The 26,825-nt window shown below is 33.8% G+C and overlaps 3 protein-coding genes across 3 annotated transcripts in view; 2 read left to right on the top strand and 1 right to left on the bottom strand.

Moving 5' to 3' along the window:
* The first annotated feature begins 278 nt into the window (after positions 1 to 278).
* Positions 279 to 11,854, top strand: LOC123682088 (exosome complex exonuclease rrp6-like). Its single transcript, XM_045620484.1, has 7 exons — positions 279 to 591; positions 690 to 920; positions 3,004 to 3,245; positions 4,284 to 4,588; positions 6,320 to 6,677; positions 8,316 to 8,713; positions 11,508 to 11,854. The coding sequence occupies exons 1-7, from the start codon at positions 501 to 503 to the stop codon at positions 11,740 to 11,742; spliced, it is 1,860 nt and encodes a 619-aa protein (XP_045476440.1). The 5' UTR covers positions 279 to 500; the 3' UTR covers positions 11,743 to 11,854.
* A 1,825-nt stretch (positions 11,855 to 13,679) lies between these two features.
* Positions 13,680 to 18,119, bottom strand: LOC123682424 (eukaryotic translation initiation factor 3 subunit D). The gene is made up of 7 exons (XM_045621026.1): positions 17,805 to 18,119; positions 17,389 to 17,651; positions 17,112 to 17,333; positions 16,753 to 17,052; positions 16,553 to 16,684; positions 14,025 to 14,392; positions 13,680 to 13,967 (listed from the first exon to the last, which is right to left on the bottom strand). The coding sequence occupies exons 1-7, from the start codon at positions 18,001 to 18,003 to the stop codon at positions 13,775 to 13,777; spliced, it is 1,677 nt and encodes a 558-aa protein (XP_045476982.1). The 5' UTR covers positions 18,004 to 18,119; the 3' UTR covers positions 13,680 to 13,774.
* Positions 18,120 to 24,827: 6,708 nt separating this feature from the next.
* The window catches only part of LOC123682245 (protein henna), a 35,666-nt gene continuing 33,668 nt past the window's right edge, over positions 24,828 to 26,825 (top strand). The window contains exon 1 of the mRNA XM_045620778.1: positions 24,828 to 25,509. Within this exon, the coding sequence (XP_045476734.1) occupies positions 25,435 to 25,509 (75 nt within the window). The 5' untranslated portion in view covers positions 24,828 to 25,434. The remainder of the gene's footprint in view (positions 25,510 to 26,825) is intronic.

The following is a 26,825-nucleotide window of genomic DNA, read 5'->3' on the forward strand; positions in this document are numbered from 1 at the left end:
TGTAGTTTGAAATCTATGAAATGAAATTGAATACAGAAATGATATGATCGAACAAATCACACAATAATGGCCAGTTTAGACAAATGGTGCAATTGCACCATTTGTCTAAAATTTTAATATTGATAACTTCCTGATTTCTTAAGAGAAATCAGAAAGTAATCAATGTTTGAATTTTAATCAATGGCAATCAATTTAGGCAAATGGCCATTTAAGTTTTATGAAATCCACCATCAATGACAGCAGTAAAAGTAAGAATTCTATGACTTCTGTGGTAGTTCTGTTCTGTGGATTATATTGACGTATCTGCTATTGATTTTTTGTTGAATGTTGAATTTCTATCACTGACGCGCAACTGATTTAGTACTGTGCGTTTTATAAGCTATAAGTTAAATAGTTATTAATATAACTAGCAGATAATCCTAAGGAGAGAGTAAAAAACGGAAGGAGAATTCCTTCTTATTTCCTGATCATATTTGGGAAAGCCGGTACGGAAATACAAAATGGCCGATGAAAACGAATTGAAGGCTTTAGGCGACAATGATGCTGAAATATTTGACGAAATGAAGGATATCGTTGAAGGAGAAGAAGAAGGTAACATAAATGTTTGAATACTAGGATATATTTCTACGCTTGAACTTTGATATGACCGAATTGTTGATATCCACTAAATGCAACTCTCCATTTTACAGATTTCAACGAAGACGCAGATGAATTGGAACATTTTCTCAATGAAAATAAGCTTCAAGAACATCTTACCCTTTTCAGGGATCAACAGATCGACTTTGAAACTCTCATGATTCTCACCGAGACAGATTTGAAGAGCCTTGGATTACCTTTAGGTCCATTCAGAAAGCTCACCATTGCTCTTCAAAAGAAGAAGAATGAAATACAAATGGAATCTGAAGGAGTCGATGAAGCTGGTAAGTGTTTTTGAATTCGTTTTTAATTTTGATCGATAGTGGAACATGTGGTAACGTAAAATGGAGCAGTCGCAGAAATATATTGGTTTCCAATATTAGACGTTCGCTAAAAGGGCAAATTGCCTTGGACCTGCATTTTCGTCTCTTTGGGGATGCTGATTATACTACGCCTAGCACATTATTTCATGGGTAATTTATTTGTTTTTGAACAAATTATCCACATCTTCAGAGTTATTGGAAAGCATATTTGGTTTCTAATTATCCTTCATGTTAGAGGTTTGGGGAAGAGGTAAGGCTTTATCAGTTACTACAATAATATTAAGTCCACTTACCTGTAGAATCTCCCAGAAACCCTGTGAAAGTGATGCATTTCTGAAGAACTTCAATGTTATTGAAAGTTTTTCTAGAGAGGCACCAACTGTGGAGACTAGGTAAAAATTTGACTTTACGTCAAAAGTTATGTGAAATTACTCAGTTATGTACTTCAAAGCAAAAAACCAGCTTTGTCCAAACATTGGATAAAGGGAGTTTGTATCACAAATTTTATAGTTTTTGTGTGCAGATCGCAGAATTGGATGTTAGGATGGATTTTATTTTGTAAAAAAAATAAGGACAATATTTGATGCTGAGAACTAGGCATTTTGGATGCTAATAACACTATAAGATATGATTAAGTATCTCATATAAATGTACAAATGTTCTGTTAATGGAACTACCTGAATAGCTCTATCCTTGGATCTACAAAGACCTACCACCTTCCTCAATTAATCGTCAACATAGCGATAATGTTCCTGTCAAGAATTCGAATTTGTCAAGCTTCAAATTCGGCATTGGGAAAAGTAGGAATTCCCAATTCTTCAAACATCCCATCAATGGTGATATCATCTGGAAGAAGATTGATCCAACACACAATGAATCATTGGAATTCTAAGATCACACCACCTTTTTTCATTTGCTGGTGTTCGGAATGATGAAGATGATGCAAGTATTTTGTCTGATTAGGCTTCAGAAGGACCAGAATCAGTCTACAGGATGGGATTTTTGCAAGGTTTGTTGAATCTGTCGTGAAATACGCAGGCCCTGTTAAATTCAGTCTATACAATATTTGACATTAAATGTGGTAAAAGTTACGTTGTTGGGAGGAAAGAAACACCTATAGTTGTCATTGTTACTTGGGGTTTTCATTTCAAAAAGTGGGGAGAAATCCAACAAATTTCTTTATAGTGTATAATTCAGGATTCATAAACCAAACTAAACTAAGAACTGATAACTCTAAATAAAGTAGTTCTTCATCTCTCGAATTTATAATTCAATTATATTTCCTTTGTTCAGGGTTCAATTTTGAGTTGTGAATTGGAGAAATGTTCGTATTGTTTATGGTATAATGTCTGAAAATCTTATTTATGTAATATGAGGTAGAATTTTACTCTTCTAATAATTTTATGTGTTTATTGTTCCAAATGCTGGTTGCTTATCTTCATTCTTAGTTTAGTTTATAGTAGTAAAATGGTTATTAAAATTCTGATGATCTGTTCTACTACAATTATATTTCCTTTTCTAACTTCCAGTCTAACTTCAGCTTAGTTATCAGAAAATAGCCATTATTCTTGAATTTAATTTCAGGAAGTTGTGTCTCTTTCTGCCTATCAATGTATACAATGTATGTATGAATATAATTATACTGATTTATTGTTTCTATTTACAGCTTTGATTCTACAATTGCAATTATGTAGATCCAAAGGATAGAGTATAGGCAATTTAATATTAGTGACATATTGGTGAGTAGTTCATTTGACCCAATGGGTGAGTATGCAACTTTGATAATACAATGTCACAAAATTTAATTTTTGCAGCCAATCATAATCTCTTAAGTGTTAAACTATATGTTCCATTATTGATCGTAAAAAAACCAAAATTTAGAAGTTTATACTTGAAGTCATGTGTTTCACTTACCTGAAACCCCAGGAAGGAAATCATAATTTTTATTTAGTAAAATTGGAGAGTTCTACAATACTCGTAGACTACTATATTTCGAGGGTGTTTTACAATTTGATTTATCCCCTGATCAATTTTTTTCCGATAGAAAATCATGACGACTCTAATTCAGAGAACAAAGGTAAAGATGACAGTGGAGAACTTCCGACTTTAGCGGACGAAAGTAATTTCCGTGTCATCGATGAATCTGGTGACGATTCAGATGCCCATTCTGTGAAATCTGAACACGCTGGTGGTAAAAAGGAGGCGGCAAATGTTGAACCAGACAAAAACCATCCCTACAAATATGACCTGATCAATTTCAAGCCGTCGGAAGAGTTCAATGTTAAGGTGAGATCTTAACCTGTAGTGTTATGTCCTCCGGTTTTTTTTTTTATTGCTCATTCGCTGATCCAGTTGAGATTTGTCTTAACACTCCACTCAATAAGTCCTGAGCTATCCAGTAAAACAGTTTTTCTTAAAAATTGACTTTATTCCGTCAACATAGTTATCTTCAAGAGAAATACATGTACTCCAACACTCTTCTAACTTTTCGATATCTTTTCGAAGTCGAAGTTCATTTGGTGACATTTTATATACAGGGCTTTCCACCATGGATGCGAATCTATTACGATTAACCGCTGAAATTTTTAAATATTTTTTCAGTTTTATTAGACTCCAATAGAGCTACATTCTGAAATTATTTGGAAATACACGGGGTGTACCAAAAACGTGAAATGAGCAAACATGCTTTTTTTATGGAACACCCTGTATTTTATTGGATTTTCAGATTGCATGGAGTAAATGTGCCATTTTGAACACCCAGTAGAGTTCTCAATGATTATTAAAAAGTCAGTACTTATCTACATTCTTATAGTATTTGCTTCCAAAATCTCATTTGAATTGATTATTTCATTCTAAAGTTTTACATTTTCCAAAAACCTTCCAATTTATGAAAAATCGAAATAATTCAAAAACAGTAAGCTTTAAGCCTATGAAATTTGAAACAAATATGACTTTCATTTATTCCATGCAATCATGCACATTCAATAAATAACAGAATGTTCCATAAGAAAAAAATATATGTTTGGTCATTTACACTTTTTTGGTACAACCTGTATATTTCCAAACTATTTAAAAAAACTCTAATGGAGCCTAATGATACTCAAATGATGAATTCGAAAATTTCAGCGCTTAACCATAATAGAGTGTTGCGTCAATGGTGGAACTCCCTGTATATATAGAATAATCATTTGAAGTTTCATGCAGAATTTAAATCATAATTCATGTAAAGGCATGAAAGATGACTATTAATTGTTCTGAGTAGATGATTTTTTTTATTTCCTGGTGTGCTGTGTTGTGTTGCAACATTTTCTTTTTCTTTCATAGGTCGAATTACAAGAGCCCGCCAACATTGAAACTAAACCCTTCGAGTTGATCACCGAGGAGAGACGTCTAAAGAGTGCAATAAAAGCCCTCCGTAAGGAGAAAATCATAGCTGTCGATGCGAGACATAATATGGATACATATGAAAAAAGCATGAACTTGATGATGATATCCACCCAAAACACAGATTACATTATTGATTTCAGCAAGATGAACCATTTGATATTGTTATTAACTGAGATTTTCACCAATCCTAATATTTTGAAGGTGTTCTATGAAGCAAGACACGAGGTCAAATTTTTGCAGAGGTGGGTTCCTTTTAGTTCTGATTATTCTGAGTATTCCTAACAGTCTGTTGTAACTGTAAGGTATCGTGGGATTTTTCCCGCATATAAATAGCTTTTTTTCAATTTCAATTGGTTTTGAAATTTCCACTATTTTAAATATTCTCATCAACACTTTCGAACATATTCTTCAATAATATATTGAAAAAATTGTACTCTGTGATATCCAAATAGATTTATCACATGGAATTTTTTCAGTGTTTTTGGCTTTTATTATATGAAGGATTATCCAATTTGTGGTTCCGAAAGTAAACGTTTAGAAACACACTTCCATTTAGACTAAGAGTCAAATTTTTATTTCAATTTAATCTTTGGACCTTGCCATTATGTGAAGAAATTACGCATCCTGGGAATTTTTTTTGCAATAAAGCCAAAACAGGTTGTGTTGTGTTGCTAGAACCACATTCCTTCCAATTCCATATCATTCATTACAGGCCAAAAAAATCCGTTATATAGATGAGAATTGACAGTTACAGTGACACCTTCCTCATATTCAAAGAAGTATGGGTCTATCACTGCACCAGACTTAATTGCTTACTATACAACCTTTTTTCGGATGTAATGATCTCTCAGTTGAGGTTTTTCAATCTTGCTTGTTTTACATAGCCACCAAATTAAAAATGTGCTTGGTTGGTCCAATCGGCATATTATGTTCTACACATTCCATGACCAGCTGGCTTTAGTTTTTGTGTCAACTGATTTTCAAAGGATGGAGATGCAAAATACGCCATAGCGTGCCGAAAGAGTGGCCCAAATGTTGTGCGCGCCGAGGAATGAATAATTTTGTACCTTCTCCAACACTTTCACTTACACCAACAATATTTTTGGTTGAGTGTGCATTTTGATGATGTATGGGCCTTAAGACTTCAGTAACAGTTCCAGTCCTTTTGACTTTTTTCACTGTATTATAGATTGTACGCTCAGATGGACGATTATGTCGACCATAATCTGCTCTTAATGCACGAACTGTATCTATTACAGAATTGTAATTTTTTTAGTAAGTTTTCACACGCTCAGCTGTAGATAAGTATTCCATATTGTTAAATGGCTGACCTTCAACTAGACAATGACATATTCTGTTTGACATATGTCATTGAACTGTATCTATTACAGAATTGTAATTTTTTTAGTAAGTTTTCACACGCTCAGCTGTAGATAAGTATTCCATATTGTTAAATGGCTGACCTTCAACTAGACAATGACATATTCTGTTTGACATATGTCATTGAACTGTATCTATTACAGAATTGTAATTTTTTTAGTAAGTTTTCACACGCTCAGCTGTAGATAAGTATTCCATATTGTTAAATGGCTGACTTCAACTAGACAATGACATATTCTGTTTGACATATGTCATTGAACCACGCCATGGATAACCCAGTTAAAATTTGTTAAATTGATTTTTCACCAAAATAAATCATAATTATTTTATTCTCCTATTGGAACCTGAACTAATCGAGAACCATTATCCCTACTAACTTATCGGCCTCTGAATCGATCAGCCTCCTTGACTCATCGATTTTGTGATTCTTTTCTGTGTAAATCTACTAGTTTTCATCAATCTATGGGATATGTAGATCTATCGGGTTGGTAGGTCAGATAGCTCACTACTAAAATTCACTTGAGCAACAGGACCCTTTTTCACCAAGCTATTCGTAATTTGATTTGTGTTATGATTTTTTTTCTCTTTTACAGATGTTATAATCTCTTCACAGTAAATGCGTACTGTGTTCGTAGTGCTGTCAAAGAATTGAAATACGAAACATCATCCTTATATGGTCTTATTAATAAGTATGTCAGTTACTTCAAACCAACTGATTCCGATTGTTCGTATAGACCACTCAAGAATGATATTAAAACTAACTTGAGAAAGGAGACGCATTACTTGCTACACATATATTACAAAACAAGGAATGAAGCCATTGAAGCGGGTATATATGACAAAGTGGTTGCTATTGGGGCCCAAACCTGCATGTATCTTACTGCACCAGTGAAGGAGAGAAAACCCGAAAATATCTTCTCAGACTTTGAGAAATTCAACGATGCTCAAAAGGTGAGAAACATTCACGAAGTTTTAAAAATAACCCTCTCTTGAATCTATAGCATTATCTGTTTATAACGTACATCAAGAATTTGACAAAAATGGTTCGTAATGAGGCATAAACGATAATATCTGTCAGGAATTCATTATTTTTTTCGAACTTTACGTATATCCCGAAGGAAAATATCTAAATAACTTCCATTAAAATCATTCAGGGGATATGTCCGTTTGGACATATATATCAAATATACGTTTGTATATTTGATGCTTAAAGAATGCAATGCAAGGTTATATTTTAACTAACCTTACAATTGCCCACTGGGAAAAATTGTCGAGATAATAATTAATAATAATAAAGACTCTAAAACAAATTTCTATGGGTGGTTAGGCTTATTTGGCAACCAAACTCCTACCCAGGTTTTTACAAATTTAATCATAAAATTTACAAATGTCGACCTTTTTCATCTACCGGGTATCGTTCTATTATTAGTAATGACTTATAACATATTCGACTGGCAGCACCAGTTCGAATTTTTGTAGAGCTAAATGTCATAATTAGGGCCAGTTGCACCATTTGCCTAATCGTTGATTAAAAATTTAAACATTGATTACTTTCTGATTTCTCTTGCACCTTCTGTCAAATGACGTTTAATGTGGCCTAATCACCGATTACACTAAAAAGGAAAATTTGGACATTTATTTTCCCGATTTGTTTTAAACAGGGTTCTGCGCATAGACCTAATATCAATTTTATATAATGTCTATGGTTCTGCGCAACTCAAAACGTCAAAACATATGACTTATTACATAACCATAAACATTATGTCTTTATGGACATAACCTGATGGTGTCACATTATATGTTTCTGTGTTTGGTTTTGTGAGGACTTTCAAAATTGAAATATGGATTCTGATTCAGATAGTGAATTATCATTCAATGACAATTTATAATGATAATTCGTGATTTATTTTAACTTTGTCGCCACAAGATCAGAGAACATTATACTAGAAAATTGAAATTCCTGATTTTTCTATGATCACCGTCGATATTTTGAAATGTTGCCAAACATATCTCATGTTTAGCTAAACATCGATTATTATCAAACGGTGCAATCGGTAGAAATTATAATCATTGACTAGTACTAAACATTGATTAGGTAAACAGCGTTTATTTTTTGAGTGCAATTGGCCCTTAGCTCGAATTAATTCGCCCTGGTGCAGACAGTCGAATACGCCATTAGTTTTTAGTTGTCAAACGTCAAAATATGACAGCTTCAAAAGTCACAGCTGCCCAGATAGCGAGCTATTCAAAATAAAACCTCTTATTGGGAAACATTTTTGGCACGTTTGAACCTATTGGTAACTAGTACATTCTCGTAGCACTACATATTACATATGGAAACTTGGTATTGTTGTCTACCATTTGATAGCATCTGCATTGATCACGAAAATTCTATAGAATATTTGATTATGTTATTCATTTAAATACCGTTTTCTTCATCACAAAACTTTCAAAATTCTTTCAAAATTATCTGACAGTTTTATACGTTTTTTAGCAAGAATTGTCTCTATCTCTATTGAAAAAATATAATTATATCTGAAAAAACTAACATGCCTAATGGAATTTTTTTTTAATTTATTTTTTTTTTAGTTGGCAGCTGAGGAATTATGCGCTTGGCGTGAGACACTTGCTAAAGACAGGAATGTTGACGTGAATGTTATACTGTCTATCAAAGACTTCAAGCAAATATGCTTGTCTTTACCCATCAAAAAGGAAGAATTACTGATGGTCGTAAACACAAGGATTGTTCGGATGTATTTCACAAAGTTATTGGCAATATTGAAGGCGGCAAGGAAGAAGTACTTCAAGGATCCTAAAGATGAATCGAAATACGATTTGAGGCCGGTACCGAGCAAGCCCATCAAGAAACCCATGATTAAGAGCAGTCCGAAACCAAATATCCAAAATTCCCCAGTTGCCGCTATCAAAACCGACTTGAAGAGGAAAAGCGATGGATTCGTCCGTCCCTTGGCTGCCAAGAAAGGAAGGTCAGTTGAAAATATATACAGTTTGGTGCAAATGTACGGAATGAATTAATTTTTTTGTCGAAAAATCAATTTTTGTTGAAATTGGTGAAACATCTCGATTTATATTTCTGATTATCCAATTTTTGAAATACATTACGCAATGGCGTAATCTTCACTGATAACAGTCATCGATTTTGTTTCAGATTGTGAAGTACGTCATGTGACACCTCAATTTGAAGGTCTTTCAATTACCTATTCAATGGTACAAATTATTATAAGATCTATTTGACATTGTTGAAAATAAATAGACCCTACAGTAAGTTGTACTGTTGAATAGCTAATTGACAACCTCAAGGCGTAACATGCCATGTTTCCCCTTTTAAAAAAATCGATGACGTCATCAATGACGTAATGTCTATCGCATGAATGTCAAAAATGGGAAATCAGAGATATAAATCGATGTGTTTCAGCATTTGAACAGAAATTTGTTTTTTGAGAAGAAGTTAATGTATTCCATACTGTGCAAAGGATGTGAAGGATTTAGATGAAAATAATATATTCCGTCTAGTAGGCACTGGGAATGGCTCATTACAAAAGGCTCATTTGAGGAATTGTTGAAATTTTTTTTATTATCAAGTTGGCACAATTGTGCACCTCTTTATCAAATCGAATTTTGAGCGACATCTATCATTTGGTTGTGCTACATTTTTTCCATCTCAGATGTTTCACAGTTTTTACGTGATTTCACATAACTAGTAGAAATGGACCAGATTTGTAGAAAGCAAACTTATGAATTTTGTCTTAACATCAAGTTTCAGGCTGTTAAAAGACTTGATATTAATTTTCTTTGAGAACTGAAGTTCCTCCTATCGCATTTCAAAATTGTTTTTTATAATTAGATTTTTTTGACTGAAGTGTATTATTTTGAAAGGAGCATACTTTTAGGGCTTTACATTGAATTGAGATCTATAATACAGAGTTTTCCAACAAGTGGTTTCATTTTGATGCTAATAAAAATGAGTATATTTTAAGAGGGATTACCACCATGTGGTTTTCGCGTATCAGCCAAACTTTGGTACCCATTCATTTCCCCTTTGGCGCTCCTGCGATGACCAAATTTTGTACGATGCACGAACTTCTACATTCACTTCATCTTCTTTTTTTTTTCGAAGCAAATAAGTAGAGGGCAGCACTGTACGACGACTTTCACGAAATAATGATTTTACCTCTTTTGTAATGATTTTTGGTAAATTTTACTAGATTATCAATTTTTTTTGCGGAAAACGAAAAGTTAAGAAAATTTTTTTTTCATTCAGAAATTGAAAATATTTTCTTTCTACCATGAGGATTAATTTAAAAAAAAAAAAATGTGAAAACTCCATAAAAATCAGCGATTTGTAAGAAGAAATATCTCTAATTTCATTTCAAACTGAGCAACCACGTGGAGGTGTTCCCTTTTAAGAGAAATCATTGGATTTGATTGTAGAGCATTGGCATAGACTTCATCTTTCACGTGTCTCCAAAGAAAAAAGTCTAAAGGTGTTGAATCACAAGATGTTGGTGGCGAATTGTTATTACCTTTTGGTAAATAACAAGGCCATGAAACTTTTTTTGTAAAATTGGAATTGTTTCGCTGCTTGTGTGGCACATAGCGCCATTTTGCTGAAAATAAATCCCATATCATTATCTTCCAATTACGTCCAAAATAAATTGTGGAATACCTAGTTCTCAAGTTGTTCTGGAGTGGTTTCGACTCTTTATATCATAACTTATCCCAACAGCCCAAATTATTCCACCAGTTTTACTGTTACCGGCCGAGAAGGTGCTTCACGACGACCCAGAAGTGCTTCATTTTCAAATTTCAAAGCGTTCCCTTCCATTTCTAGTAATGACGTAGTTTTCGCTTGTCAAATGTCTTAAGATGACAGCTGCTCAGATGGTGGGGGTTGTTCTAAATGAAACCTTTTATTGGAAAACCCTGTATCAGGTCCTTACACATATTTATTTGTGTAAAAAATATTTCGTTTTTTCAATAATAAAAAATTATATCTATTACAGTGAGTGAACGACTGTTGTAATTTTATCCTATTGTTATATTATAAACTTTGTGTAGCTTGTGCTAATGAAAATTTTTTACTACTACTACTACTACATAACAGAAGAAATTAAATTTCTCTAATTCTGTGGTTATTCCGTTCATTCTTCCACATCTTGTAGAACAAAATCGTGCGAGCATATATCAGAAACGCACAGTTTTCATGGTTATATTTTATTATTCTATGTTGGTACTCCGAACTTTCCGCCACGGCTTTATCTGTCAATTCATCAATTTGCCTTAAAGAAATCAGTTCTGCCAACCAACATTTTTCAATGCAAAAATCACTAAATTATATTTATGGAAATATTTCATTAATTTCAATGAAAATGCAATGAATTAGAGAAAATAATGTATAATACTCGTACAGAAGGCTCATTCTACCACTCGTTCATTCCAAAACTCGCCACTTCGTGGCTCGTTTTTGAATTTTGAACTCGTGGAATGCCTTCTGCACTTGTATTATAAATAACTATTTCAGAATTACAATTCAAGAAAATAGCTAATGAATCCAATAAATTAATTAATATAACTATTGACTACATCTTGGAATTTTAGTATTTTTATACAATTCTTATAATTGAACTATAATTTGAACCAATTCCTAGTACTCTTTGTTCAGTTAAATTTAATCACAAATTGAATGTTCAAATACTGTGATTTGATGTGATAATGTACTACTTCTGTTTATCATCACACTAAATTTCTGCTTTTTCTCAGGTTTTCATCTAGTTTCAGACAAGGAAGGAGGAACTTTTCTACTGGTAATAAATCAAAGAGTCCCATGACATCTCCTTTCCGAGGGTCTGGCGGTTACAGAGGAGGATACCACGGTAACTCTGGCAAGAATTATGGCCAGAATTCAGTCAAGTATCCAAATCCTCAAAATGTGTGGGAGCCACAGCAAAATCAGAATTTCAATAACTACGGAGGTGGCGGCTTCAAGTATTATTGAAATTGAATTCTTATTAATTAACTTGGATGTATGTGATTTGTTTTTTCCTATTTGTATGGGTTAATTATTTAATTAATTAATTGATTGACCAAATAAATGAATGTAGACGCTATTTGTTTTTTTTTCTATTTTCCATTAAATGGAGCTATAGTTTTAAATCACATAAAATTGCTCCTATAACTATACATGGTGTTCCACCATTGATGTGATGCTGTATTATGGTTAAGTGCTGACATTTTCCAATTTTTTCGACAGAGTATCATTAGGCTCCATTAGTGCCAACAGAACAGAGCTTAAAACATTGCTCACCCATCCAGAAACTAACTTCGCTAGACACTGGGTTTGGTGAAGAAATTCTTCAGAAAAGGATGAATTCTATTGAAAATATAGTGAAACCTTTCAAAATTGTATATCACAGTTTACAATATGCGTTGAAGAAGAAAACGATCTGCTTGCATAATATGTTCGAGTACGAAGCGGTTAGATCTTGATTCAAAGGAGATAGAGAAGAAAGCCTAATTTAAACCTCCAGAATGAGCTGGTTCTAACAATCATATAAGTGGAGACAAACTTTGATCTTGGAGGAGTTCCCCAATCAATAATCATCCAATTAAAATAGGTTTATCATCTCCATTATCAAGTTGCTATTCAAGATTCTTTTGAATATTTCAAGGTTCGATGAAATAAATTGGGAAATACTTAGATTACGTCATAAATTTGAACTATTTTAGTATATTATTTCAATGATAAACCTTAGGATTCGGTGGAGACCTAAAGCATTTTATAGTTAACGTTTTGTTATCGCATTTAATAAAAGCAAATGTTAATTGAAGGTTATATTTACGGAACCTCTATTTGGATTGGTCCATTAATTCAACTGCTGCATTTGACAATCGAATCCACCCTGTTTCAAGTTTTTACGTTCGAGAGTTATCGTGTTTACGTTTGGCCATGGATTTCTCATTAGTGATTTGAACTTTATCAATGGAAACAGAATTCGCTAAAAGTACTGAAGTCAATTCTCGTCAATCTTCAAGCACCGTTAAAGTTTGAAAAACTTCACAATTTTGTAAATCAAAAGATTAATTTGTTATAATTCTGAGTGAGATTGAATTTTATAATTAGAGGTTCAATTTTTTTTAAAGGAAAAGCAAAAGCTTTCTTTATCAATTATTATATTGTCATTGTTTGATGAATAATTTTATCTCACAATTTAATGAGGAAATAATTGTGTAAAATCCATTGTTCTTCAGTATAATTAATTTTTATGGATGAAATGAAAATATTAAAACGTCTTTGTTACCCAGAAAAAAGTTTTGAGTTATTTTTCAGGTATAGAGAATCTTTAAAGGTGTACAGTACATTTCTCACTAGGTTCTTCAGTGCAGATTAATTTTGATTCTGTGCGGAAATCGCTTGATTGATTCCATCAATTTTTGGAAGAAACCTTTGTATGGCACTTAAGAATAAATTTGCTGATTTTTTCTCACGTAAAAGTTTATAGTTTTATATCACTTTGAAAATTGAAAGGTTTTTCAATCGTACCTCAATTATTTCAATGATAAATTTCAATATATTTGGAACTTTAAAATTCCGATGGAAAAATATATGCAACCTATTTAGAGTTGAAAAAAAATTATACGTTCTTGTGGTTTTAAGTTTGAAAATTTAGAATATCAATAAATAGAAATATTACCAAATACGAAAGTGATAAATGGCAATTGGCTCGAAGAAGTGTGTTTGAAAAATTGGTAATTCCAAGATAATTAAAAAATTTAGAAACACGACTGAAAGACCCTTCAATTCTCTAAGTAAAAAACAAAATCTTTAATTTTCCTTTTTGCTAATTTTAGAATCTAGAACAATATAATAATAACATTTTCTACTCTATTGAGATGATCATATCATCAACCTTTATTCAATCAAATGAAAATGTTAAGTTTAAATATTATATTTCAGGGCAAAAGTTACAGAATTAAAATACTTGAACATTCACCATAAGTTTTATTTATATGAACTTAAAAAATTCTCATTAACTCTTATTGTACGGATAGAGACCTTGGAAAGCTGCTGAGTCTTGAGGAACGTCATCATCGCTCTCCGATTCTCCATCGGATTCGAATGTATTGTCAGGAATATCGTACAAACGGATCATGGGCTTGTTGGGATCTTTCATTATCAGATATTTTCCATCTTTTTGCTTCATAACGATGTCAACAATACACCTGTAATAAATATTTTTGATATCATACGAACATCATCTTTTTCACAATTTTACTCACCTCAAAATTCCCCAAGCGTTGTCCATATTCAAGTTGATTTGAGTAGCGAATTCGTGTGGTTTGTACTGCTGAGTACCCAAGATGACATGCTTGCTGCTGTTCCTGACGTGGGCTCTTGACACATAACCGAACTTGATCTGATCGCTTCCAGCAAGAAGAGCTTGGACGGTCCATTTGGCCAGTTTACAAGCGTTGTTCCTTAATTCATTAGCTAATACTGCTCCTCTTTGAGTATCCAACTTCTGCCTCCATTCCACTCCGTTAGCCAATTTGGAATCCCATTCGTTTAGAGCCTTGATGGTCAAGAATTGCAGTTCTCCATTTGGAGTTTGAACCATAGCATCATGTTCACATCTGGCAACTAGAATCTACAAAAATCATAATGAACGCTAAAAAATTGTTATCTCTTCTTTATATTGGTTCGCTGCATCCAACATGCAACCAGAATCAAGTGATCAGTATAAAAATTCAACAGTAAAATACATCTGGAATACATTTGGAAAGATAGGATATTCAACTTTATTCCAGACAACACGCAGAGTGTAGACTGTAGAGGAACAGTGCATTTCACATTCATAACATCTCCGTAATACAATATGAATAAGTGTTCTCTTTCAATGGCGAAGCGGGGATGATCACAGTTGTGGCCTTGATAGTCGCTCTCCAACCGTGGTATCGATTGCTAGACTATATGGATTGAAAATAAATACGAAAATTTTATTATTCCATTGTATGGTAGCTTGTACTTCTGGCAAATTACATCATAGTGCTGTTTTTCATTTGTAACCTAAACACTACATAATATCTGGAGCGCTTACAGAATAAAACTTGACAGCTATTGATCGTACAATCGAATGGCCACCAGATTCAACTCCTAGTGATTTTTTTCTTTATTCATATCTGAAAAATTTGGTTTATGGGCAAGAAATTGATATAGTGAGGAATATTAATGAATAAGGTTCAAATAATTCAACTTAGTGCCAATATAGCAACTATGCCAAATCTGAAATTATCTCAGTAGATTTGGCTACTGTTAAGCTCAATAAGATTATTGATGTGCAATTTTTTTATATAGGGTGTTTTTTTCGAGGTATATAACTTTAAGTTGGCATTACTGTTCAAGATGGTTCTGTGCGGATTACGTATCGCACACTACGTCCATTAGCGATGAAGCGCACTTCTGGTTGAATGGCTACGTCAACAAATAAAACTGCCGCATTTGGAGTGAAGCTAATCCTCAAGTATATGTCGAAACACCGTTACATCCAGAAAAACTGACTGTTCGGTGCGCTTTATGGGCTGGTGGAATTATTAGAAGTACGAACCGTACTTCTTCAAAAACGATGATGGCCAGAACATTACAGTCAATGGTGATCGGTATAGAGCCATGATTACTAACTTTTTCATTCCTGAATTGAACAACCATGATGCCCAGGAGCTGTAGTTCCCACAAGACGGCGCAACATGTCACACCGCTCGTGCCACAATCGATTTATTGAAAGACACGTTTGGTGACCGCCTAATTTCACGTTTTGGACCTGTAAATTGCCCCCAAGATCTTGTGATTTAACACCGCTAGACTACTTTCTGTGGGGCTATGTAAAGTCTATGCGGATAAGCCACAAACCCTTGACCATTTGGAAGACAACATTCGCCGTGTTATTGCCGATATACGGCCACAAATGTTGGAAAAAGTCATCGACAATTGGATGTCCAGATTGGACTACATCCGAGCCAGCTGTGGCGGTCATATGCCAGAAATCATATTTAAAATGTAATGCCACAAGATTATCTTGCGAATAAATAAACTTCATGTCAATCGAATAATCCATCGTTGTTTTATTGCAATTTAAAGTTCTATAGCTCTAAAAAAACACCCTTTTAATGGAAGAGTGGAAGTTTGGCTTTGGCCGAACTCTATTCCTTTTGACTAACCTGACATCATGTAGAATTAAGTCAATAAACATTATTATTATTTGAACATTTAATTTATTCTTGTTGATCCTTGAGTTAGCAGATTCTAGAATGTTTATGTTTTCCATTTTATTTTTTACTTTCATAGTATTCATCTTACTTTCAAAAAAGTTATTGGGAAACCAAACCAAAGTACTCATTTTCACAGAAAATTTTTTGTCATTCATTGTCGCAAATAAATTGATTGCATACAATGGAATAAAATTTTCTGATTTATTTTCAACCCATACCACGGTTGGAAAGCGACTAATATTCGACTATTGAGAATCAAGCCATGGCAGTGATCATCCCATCGGCCATTGAAAGAGAACACTCATTTACTTGATATCATATCAAGCTAACATTTTGATTGTTGCATTCTTTCACTGGACCATGACTGTTCTCTGAATTATAAATATCCGGAACATAATATCCATGACCTACCTAAGATTCCAACCCAGACCTTCGTGGTAAAGTCAGCTCATAACCAACTGGACCACCAAGGTGGTCATATAATATATGCTGTTTTATCCTCATCACAAAAAAATTAATTCATTGACAAATATTGTACTTACAATTCCACTACCAAGGTCCCATTTTCTGTATCTGTAACCAACACTCGCAATTTCACCTTCTTCTTCATCGGAAATGAAAGGGTTAGGATTCTCAAACTTGTACTTAGGTTCTCCAGGTCCGGTCCTCAGTACCTAATATTGGTTAAAACAACATGAGAAGTTAGTGTTGAACATTTTTAAACCATTGGACTTGGTCTTACCTGTTGACTGAAATTATGATTTATAAAAGTAGCTTCCAAAGCCAGATCTCTTGGAGAATTCAGCACACTGCTATCATCTTGAGGGGGTTCCACTGAGGTTTCATTAACAGTTAGTAGATCGAATTCTGTGTTGTCTCTCTTGTCAAAGAATAGCTTGTCACCAATCTTCTCAATGACGATATCCCACGAGTAGTTGGATCTAGTACAGCACATAATTGTTGATAATATTGTATCAGTGGCATAAACATTACCCTCAGTTTTTGATAATTTACGGATGATAGGATCGTCAGTTGTGGTTACCTTTAAATAGAATCGAGTTAGAAAGCAAATTCAAATTATTGCAGAGTGAAATTACTTACAGTATGGAAGATCCTATTCACACTCTGAAGAGGTTTCTCATTCTTAACATTAACACGGTCATAAGCTTTGTCGTAGTATTCAAGCTCACCACAAAGCATAATGTCATCACCATCTTTAATATTTGGTAAGGACAACTTTCCTAATCGAGGGAAGTCCATTTCCTCAATTGTTACCCAATCTGGCTTCACAGTGACTGAGGCATCTCTTATTTTAATTTGAGGCTGAAAATACAAGATTATATCAATGAATTATAGTTTTAGGGTGATTAATATTTACCCTTCCTTGTCCCCATTTCTTGATCTGGTTTCTTTTGTAGGTATCCCTAGCTTTAAGGCCTTTACCCAGAGCTTGCATGCCTCCAGTTTGGGCTCCACCTCTTCCACCACGTCCTCTCATATTACGTTGATTAGGACGGAATCTACCTCTTTGATATGGTGGTTTCTGTACACGAGTTGTATCAACGAGATGGAAAGTACTTTCATCTTCCTCATGGTAGTAAGCATATTGACTGCCAGAACCAAATTGGGAGGCATACTTTACTGAAAATACATAATATTCAATGTTTTTTCAATTGAAAACAAATTATGACGTATTAAAAAGGACCTCGTTAATTGAAAAATATACAGTTCTGTTTGTTTTAGGTTCAAATATGTTTCATTGAGGTTATAACCAAAAGTATCATGTTCACTTACTTGCGTATTTTTTGTCTTGTAAGACGGCTCCTGTCCAATCACTTATTTTTCCTAAACGATCTCCTTTGCTGAATGGTTGATATGGCATATCCCTGAATTGTTCAGGCATTTCGCATGGCCCCCATCCAGTTGGATTATCCTGTATTACAGGCGCTATAAATTGGGGTGCTTCCCCTGATTGATTATCACTTTTCAACATCTGGATTGATGGTTTCTTGCTTTGATAAATATATTATTCAAGTTGTAAATAAAATCAATTTTATTAAAAAACCGGAATGGTTGAAAACTTAAATGACAGACACACGCCAGTGACAAGTTTGAGTTTACAAAACAGAATATGTTCTTCTTCTTCCAATTCAACTAGTCGAAAATTTAAAGATATATTCTGTGTTGTCTTTATGTGTTACCAGAGGGCGTAGCGCACTCTAAACCAACATGGAGGAAGGCAAGTACTCTTCTCGAAATTTACTCTGTGTTTTTGTATTCTCTATACAATGTTTCTATTAGTGTTAATAATAGTGTATTCAATTTGGACGAACAAACTAGGTGTTTCAATTTCAGATATATTAAAATTGATAATTCAATAGGAAACTTGAAAACTTTTTGAGTTTGACGACTGTTTCTTTTAAATATTTGTACCTATTTGGACTAACGGGATTTTCCTCCAATATCTCTGAGTGTAGTAAGGCCTTATTTGGAAGAAAAAAAATATAAATGAATTGGGGTGGCTCAATATACAAAGTCGGATTGCTTTTAATGGGATGTCAATAGAGAAAGGAAGGAAAGAGTGGAACTCAGTGGTAAAATAAACAAGCGTGATTGTGGCGATCTTATGGGCAGGGAATGAAACTAATGATGTTGATTCTGCGCATTTGGCGCCTTATTATTTCATAATCCGAAACAACTCATAATTTGAATGAAAACCTGCACCGAAAATTGTGAAAAAACTGTAATATCCATTACAGTTTTTTCAATATTTCAGTGAGGTTTTGCATCCAACTTAATTTTTACTTAATTAATAATAGTCAACGAATTTTGACATACTTTTTATTGCACATAATTATACAAATTGATATTTGTGAACAGAAATCAATGAAATAATTGAATCAAATTATATATATCGTATTGTACCACTTAACTAGAACTAGAAGGAAACTTTTCATTTGAAGATTGACAATAAAATAATTATTTTTGTGATTACTGACAAAAATCCAGGAAATCGAAGTATTGATTTAGAATTGGAATCTTCAATTCTTTGGCAGAACTACAACGCGAGCCGTTTGAAACCTGGAACAAAGTAAAAAATTAATGGTGATTCTGAAGAGATTTTCATTGAAAGTATATAAGGTGATAGCAATAAAACAAAATGAACTGAAAATATAGCTACGTTTTCTTAAATCTACACAACTGCTCCCTTCGACATTTACTAATATAAAAAAAATTCTCTCTTTGTTAAATTACTCTTTTCCTTGACATTGATTTGACTTAAAATGCCTTATATTTTCTTTACAAAAAGAGAAACAGTATCAGTATTCGGTTGGTTATTTCTGATATCTGAACTTGAATCTGTTAAACTAGTACTCGGTACACAATTAATTAAATTATTCTGATCTGAAAGCAGTGCATAATTTGACAAATCTGGCAGGGTTGAAGGTAACAGTCTTGTTTTAGGTGTATTGAAAAAATTGTCCTCACTGATATGGTCCCCACATATTTTACTGTTCATATTAATATTTGCTGGAATGAACAGCTTAATGGCTTTATCCCATTCAAAAATTCTAGTTGGAGGTCGAAAACAGTGATTGTTCGTGGTTGAACCCCTGTAATATATATTCGCACAATTTTGGATGCAACATGAATAATGATATGATGAAATGCTGATCAGTTATGACAAAAAGTGATTTATATTTATAATTATCATACTTATACGAAAAAATTAGAAGATATATGACTAAGATTCTTCAATGCGTTACCAGCAAATATTCAAATAGAGGAAAATTTCAAAAAATACATACATGATCATTCAATTTAACTGGAACCCTATAAACATGAGGATTTTTTTATGTGAAGAGTTTTTGACACTGTTTCATTTGTTCTTTTTTTTGTAAATGAGAACTTTCTGAAATAGAGATTGTTATTATTATCTATTATTATTCACAAACTTGAACCTGCAAGAAATTAAGGAATCAGGACAGAACTGAAACACAAAAGAGAGGTTAGAATTTACGCCGAAAATATTTCATCATTTTCAGTAGATAAGGATAAAATATGTTTTTGTGTGAAATAGCGAAATTTTTTTTCACCGGGCGGGAAGAATGAAACGGACAAACTAACATGGCAAAATAGTAAACATAAATCCTTTTCCGTGGCTCACCAGAAATTCAAAATTCCATCTGGAAATCTCAATGAGTGCAAGTCAGCAAATAACTTCTGTCTTATTCTTCAAAATGTTCGATCTCTGGGTACAGCTTTGAATAGTTTGCAACTTATGGCTGGTGAAGAAGGTGCAGACGTGTTGGCTATTACAGAACATTGGAAATGTAAGGAGGAACTTGAGGCTTACAGAATAAAGGGTTATAAGCTGATTTCGAACACAAGGAAAACATGGTGGATCTGCAATTTACAGCAAGGAGAAATTTAAGTGTACTGAGAGGACGGACTACAGTCTTCTGAGCGTATCAAACATAATTGAATGTTCTGCTGCACAAATTTATCTTGAAAATTATAAGATACTCATTGTTTGTATTTATAGGCCAAACACCCAGCCATTAGCAGATGTCGACCAATTTCTGGAAGTATTAAGAACCATTCTTGAAAAATGCACAGTCGAGAAGGGTAAATTCATTTTGGTAGGTGATTTTAACCTGGACATCCTTTCTGATTCTACCAATGTCAGTGAGTTTAAATCTCTTTTAGAAAATTTTAACCTTGACTTCACTAATTTTGTGCCCACCCGCCCAGCTTCTGGCTCCTGTTTGGATAATATTATCACGCCCCTTCTGGGTCAAACTCGGGTTTTAGGGTATCATATATCCGATCACTGTGCGTTGAAATTTGTTGCCAACTCTTTATACAGTAATCATATAAATAAGAGAAAAATTAAAAGGAGAATTATAAATGATGGAACCATTACAAATTTCGTGCAAAAACTAACTTTAATAAATTGGGATGACATCTATACCTGTACAAGTGATCCAAATCAACTTTGGAATATTTTTCACGAACGTTTTTCCAAAACTTTTGAGCAATGTTTTCCCAAGGTTGAAGTTTACTTATCTTCTAATGAAAAGAACATCAAAGTAACACCCAATGTCGAGCATCTGAAGGACATTTTAGATAAGCTCTATATATTTTCATTTGCCAGACCTGAATTTAAAGCAACGTACATTTCAATAAAAAAACAATATGACAACTTACTGTCCCAAAAAAAGAAAGATCATTTCAACAGCCTAATTCGTAATTCAGAAAATAAGTCAAAGGCTTCATGGCGGGTAATAAATTCTTCTTACTAAAAATGGGAGTTCTCGGGAAATTTCATATGATCAGGGTGATCCCTCATGTTTACCAAATAGATTCAATGACTTTTTCGTGGACTTCCCTTCTGATATCACTAAAATGCTGGAAAAAACTACCCCTGATGATAGAGATAAACTCAATAAGTCATTTTTCATGTTCGATATTTCACATGATGATGTATTGAAAGCTGTTAGGTCTTTGAAAAATAAATTATCTTGTGGTTACGATGAGATACCGATAAGAGTTTTGAAATCATCGATCAATATTATACTCGAACCACTCAGCTTTATTATTAACCGCTGTTTCAAAGAGGGAATGTTTCCGGACCAACTGAAAGTTGCCATTGTCAAACCTATACATAAAAAGGGAGACATCAGTGATCCAAATAGCTATAGACCGATTAGTATTCTGCCCTCTTTTTCAAAAGTATTCGAGAATAGTTATTTATAATAACTATATAATAATTCATTATAATAATTCATTATTGTGAAAACCTGTGAGAGATAACACGTTTCGGTGGTGCTCCAGGATTGTTCGATTTATTCAGAGTGTTTTATCGCAAGAAAATTTCATTTTCTGTTCTATGTGATTTACAACTTCCACATTTTTTGATCGTACATAATTTGTATTGATTCCTTCAGGTATTATCTGTTGATATTGCTTTTATTTGGATTATATTGTTTATTTTGAATCCTCGTTACCTCGGTTTTCAATTGATTCAGGCCTGATGCTCTGCATATGTTTCTTGAGATAATTTCGAGCACATTCTAAGGGAAGCCATACCCGATCTGACTTATTGTTTATTTTCACCTGTGTTTTTGATCCTCTGTTTTCTTTCATCCTATTCTCATCCTAGGCCCACCTTGTACGTTTATTTAAGTCTCACCGATCGGCCTCGGCTGAGTGAAGCGTGTATCCTTTGTTTTTCATCCTTTTTTTTATTATTCGGAATTCGATCATCCTAATAATGTCCAGCCAGCAAAGCAATAATCCCCGTCCGCTTCGGAGTAAGACAGGTGTAGCGGAGTCCCAAACCACTGGTTCATCGAATCAGTTGGACATGGTTTTGTCCAGATTGTCTATCCTCGACGGTATCGCTACAGATATTGCTGAAATTAAGCAGGCACAGAAAGAGCTTTCAGATAAACTGAGCAGCTGTGTAAGAAGTGTGGAGGCACATGACAAAATGTTGAAGCAGCATGCGTCATCATTGCAGCAAGTCAGTGGTGAGCTCAGTGTCCTCAAAACTTCCCATTCAGTTCTGAGGGAGGACGTTTCGGGGTTGAAAAATCAGTTGGGATCAGTTGATGTTGTGGCGTTGGAGAAGGCTAGCCTTATATTGAAGAGTGAAGTGTTGACCTTGAAGGATATCGCTGGTTCATCCATCTCGGCAGCGGCAGCTGGAACTGATGGCTCTTTATTGTACGTTAATCCAGTCGAGTTACTGGATCGTGTTAAGCGAGCTAACAATCTCATTATACGAAATGTTCCTGAGTCAGTAGATGTTATAACAGATAAAGCTTTAATTCTTGATATTATTTCGAAGATCAGGGACGGCTCACCCTGCGATATGATCGCGACCAGAAGACTCGGTAATTTGCGACAGGGGGCGCCCAGACTGGTTAAGGTAGAGTTTTCGAACCCGGCGGTACCTGCCAATATCCTACGTCATAGACGGGTCCTTGCTGCCTTTGAGAACTACAGGAGAATTTCAATAGATGATGATAAGACGCCACTTCAAATTAAGCAGCTTCAAGACCTTCGCAAGGAGCTTGAAAGAAAACGTTCTTCTGGGGAGACTGACCTGACTATTAAATACAGGAAGGGAATCCCTTCGATAATCAAAATACCGTCCTCAAAAAATTGAATTCTAACTTGATCACGTTGCCACTCATTTATACGAATATTGTTTCTATTAACTCAAAATTCGAACAGTTATCTGTCTTCGCTTGTGATCGTGTTGGAATCAACTAACGCATGATTTTGTTGGAGCTGCGTCGGTGAGCGTATTCAAGAATGGGTTCGACATCTGGTGGACAAGAGTTCTTGAATGAAGTCAAATATATTTTCAAATATCGGATGTTTCAGTATGTGTTGTTTTTCCTGAATTGTTTTGGTGTTATTTTTTCACATTAGGTTTTATTTTGTTAAGAGTTTTATAGTTTTATACTCAACTCTGTATCCAATGTAATAATAATAATAATAATAATAATAATACAAGTGCAGAAGGCATTGATATTCTTCCACGAGTTCAAAATTCAAAAACGAGCCACGAAGTGGCGAGTTTTGGAATGAACGAGTGGTAGAATGAGCCTTCTGTACGAGTATTATACATTATTTTCTCTAATTCATTGCATTTTCATTGAAATCAATGAAATATTTCCATAAATATAATTTAGTGATTTTTGCATTGAAAAATGTTGGTTGGCAGAACTGATTTCTTTAAGGCAGATTGATGAATTGACAGATAAAGCCATTGCGGAAAGTTCGGAGTGCCAACATAGAATAATAAAATATAACCATAAAAACAGGGCGTTTCTGATATATTCTCGCACGATTTTGTTCTACAAGATGTGGAAGAATGAACGGAATAACCACAGAATTAGAGAAAATACTAACTACTATATTACTGAAAATAATGGTTTTGTAGTAAGTACCTTCGTGTCGTGCATTTCGGATTGATTATGGATAATCGTCAATCTGAGCGTAGAATTGTGGAAACAGTGGAAACATTCGAAAATACTGGATCTGTTATTGATGTCTTAAGGCCCATACATTATCGAAATGCACGCTCGGCCAAAAATGTTGCTGCTGTAAATGAAAGTGTCGAAGAAGATACAAAATTATTTATTCCTCGGCGCGCACAACATTTGGGCCTCATTTACGGTACGCTTTGGCGTATTTTGCATCTGGCTTTTCATCCACCTCATAAGGATAACGTTCAGTTGACACAAGAACTAAAGCCAGCTCACAATGGAATGCGTAGAACATATTTTGATTGGATGCTCGAACATTTAGAAGACGTCGAATATAGAGCATTGAAAATCCTGTATGGTGTGCAATTTGGCCTAGTGGAGTGATTGGTCCGTACTTTTTTGAAAATGAAGAATTCAATTCTCATTGCTGTAGCCTAATAATTACCAATTTTTTGTGGCCCGAAATCAATGATATGGAATTAAAAGAGATGTGGTTTCAGCAAGATGGTGCAACAAATCACACGGCCCATTTTAGCTTTATTGAGAAAAAATCGTAACAGGCTTAATTTCTCATTTTGTCGATGTGTGTTGGCCACCAAGATCTTGTGATTTATCGCCCTTGAATTTTTTTTTGAAGGATTGTTTTTATGCCGATAAGATCATCCACAGACTATTGACGATTTGAAAATCAACAACCAACATCTGTCAAGTTATTGGTTAGATATTGCTCGAGATCTACTGGCGAGTCATCAAAAATCTCTACATGAGAATTTAGTGCTGTAAGAGAGCACGCGGAGGACATTTAAATGATGTATATAATGACATATAATGACAAGATCCAAGCATTTCACTGAAATATAAATTAGATCGATTTTCTAAATGAAAGTGGGTTTCATTTCTGTTTACTTTCGGAACCATGTTTTCTAATCAGGAAATTCCAAGTCCATTTAAATGACATCTGTCATGCAACATAACCAGCAATACAGAAACAGGTGAATGATGTTATTACAATTCGTTATGGGAAATAAATAAAAAATTGATTTAGTTATGAATGGAATGTTTCTGTAAACTTCGCTTTCTGTTTTGACGTTGTATTTTATAAAAATGAATTGTGGAAATGTTGAAAACATCACGAAATGAAAACAACGCAGAATCATTTCATAAGAATGCAGTCCAAGATGTTCTACGTGTTGCAATTATAATTTATTTTGAATTTATCAATCGAACGAATATAAAATAACATAATAATTCTATTTCATCATCTGGCGGTACAGAGATATACAAGTGATACCAATCGATTCATAACATTTCGTTTCGAATTTGATTATAAGAGACCGGTTCCTACTCAAAAGCGTTAAATTGAAAAGTTATTCTGCTAGTAGTGTATATTCATTAGTGCAGGTTCAACATTGACTATAATGTCGACACCGAGGAATATTGATAAAAATGGAAATGGAAAGGAAGCCAGTCCTACCCCTAGCCCTCCTGATCAAGTAAGTGAAATTTAGTCGATTTTTCTATGGTTAAGCTGAAGGCTAAAATTAAAAAATTTCTGAATAATATTTTCAAATATTTGTATACATACGTATGAAACGAGGAATGTTAATAAATTAGTGGTTCCCAAACTTTTTTCTCGTAGATCACTTTCAAAGCTATTTACAGGTGGTCCAGATTTTAGTGCAATAACTTTGGCGTCTGCGTCGGATAGAATAACTTTTTTCATGAAGAAAATTCCTATGTACATTTATTCTAACAAGCTTCATTTTCGAAATACAGGTTGATAAAGTTTGAACAAAATCAATTTTTAGTTATAACTCAAGTATTATTACATTCATTGTTTTAATTTTTATTAATTGAAGTCTAGATAATTCAATTTTTCCAATTAGATAAGTATCTCCTGTCAAAATTTTCCAGTGGCGTTGACATGCTTTTCTAATTGAACCATTGTCTTTTTTTCGAAAACATTGTTTTATTTCTGAAATCAACAGAGCTTCATTGAAATAGAAGGTCTCAAGAATTCTTTTCATGAAATACACCCTTTTCAAGATAATCGATTACAAAGCAAAATACTATCCACAAAAATTAATTTTTCGAAAAAAAGACAGTGGTGGAGATTTTCAATAAGAAAAGGATCACACCTCTATATCTACGCCACTGGATAAATTAGGAAGGAGACACTTACCTGAATCGAAATATTACATTATCAAGACTTCATAACCTGAAAATTAGAACAATGAATTTAATAATACTAGAGTTATAAATAAAAAACTGATTTTTTTCAAACCTTAACACACTGTATCTCGAATAAGAAACTTGTTAGAATCAATTTTTATAGAATTTTTTTCCCATAAAAAAAATTGTTCCATCCAATGCCAAAGTTATTGCACTGAAATCTGGACCACCCTGTACGTATACAGGGCGATCCACCATTGTCGTGACGCTCTAATATATGTTTAAGCTTGAAATTTTGGAATTTTTCTACACTCTCAAATTGTTTGAAAATACCAAAAAAGTGTCAATGACCAAAACTATGTTTTTTTTTGAGGAACACTGTTATTTATTGAAATTTACGATTGCATGGAATGAATGAACCTAAGCTTGTTGAACGTTTCATATGCTTAAAACTTGAGATTTTCTATTATCCTAAAATTGAAGGGTCTTTGAAAAACCTTATGACTTTGAATTGAATGAATTTATTCGAATGAGATTTTGAAAGTGAATCCCAGAAGAACGGAGGTAAGTATGTACTGACTTTTTGATAATCATTAATAGAAGATTGGGTATTCAAAATGAGACAATTTTTTTATGA

This window comes from Harmonia axyridis, chromosome 6, assembly GCF_914767665.1.
Source record: "Harmonia axyridis chromosome 6, icHarAxyr1.1, whole genome shotgun sequence".
Classification (NCBI taxonomy): domain Eukaryota; kingdom Metazoa; phylum Arthropoda; class Insecta; order Coleoptera; family Coccinellidae; genus Harmonia; species Harmonia axyridis.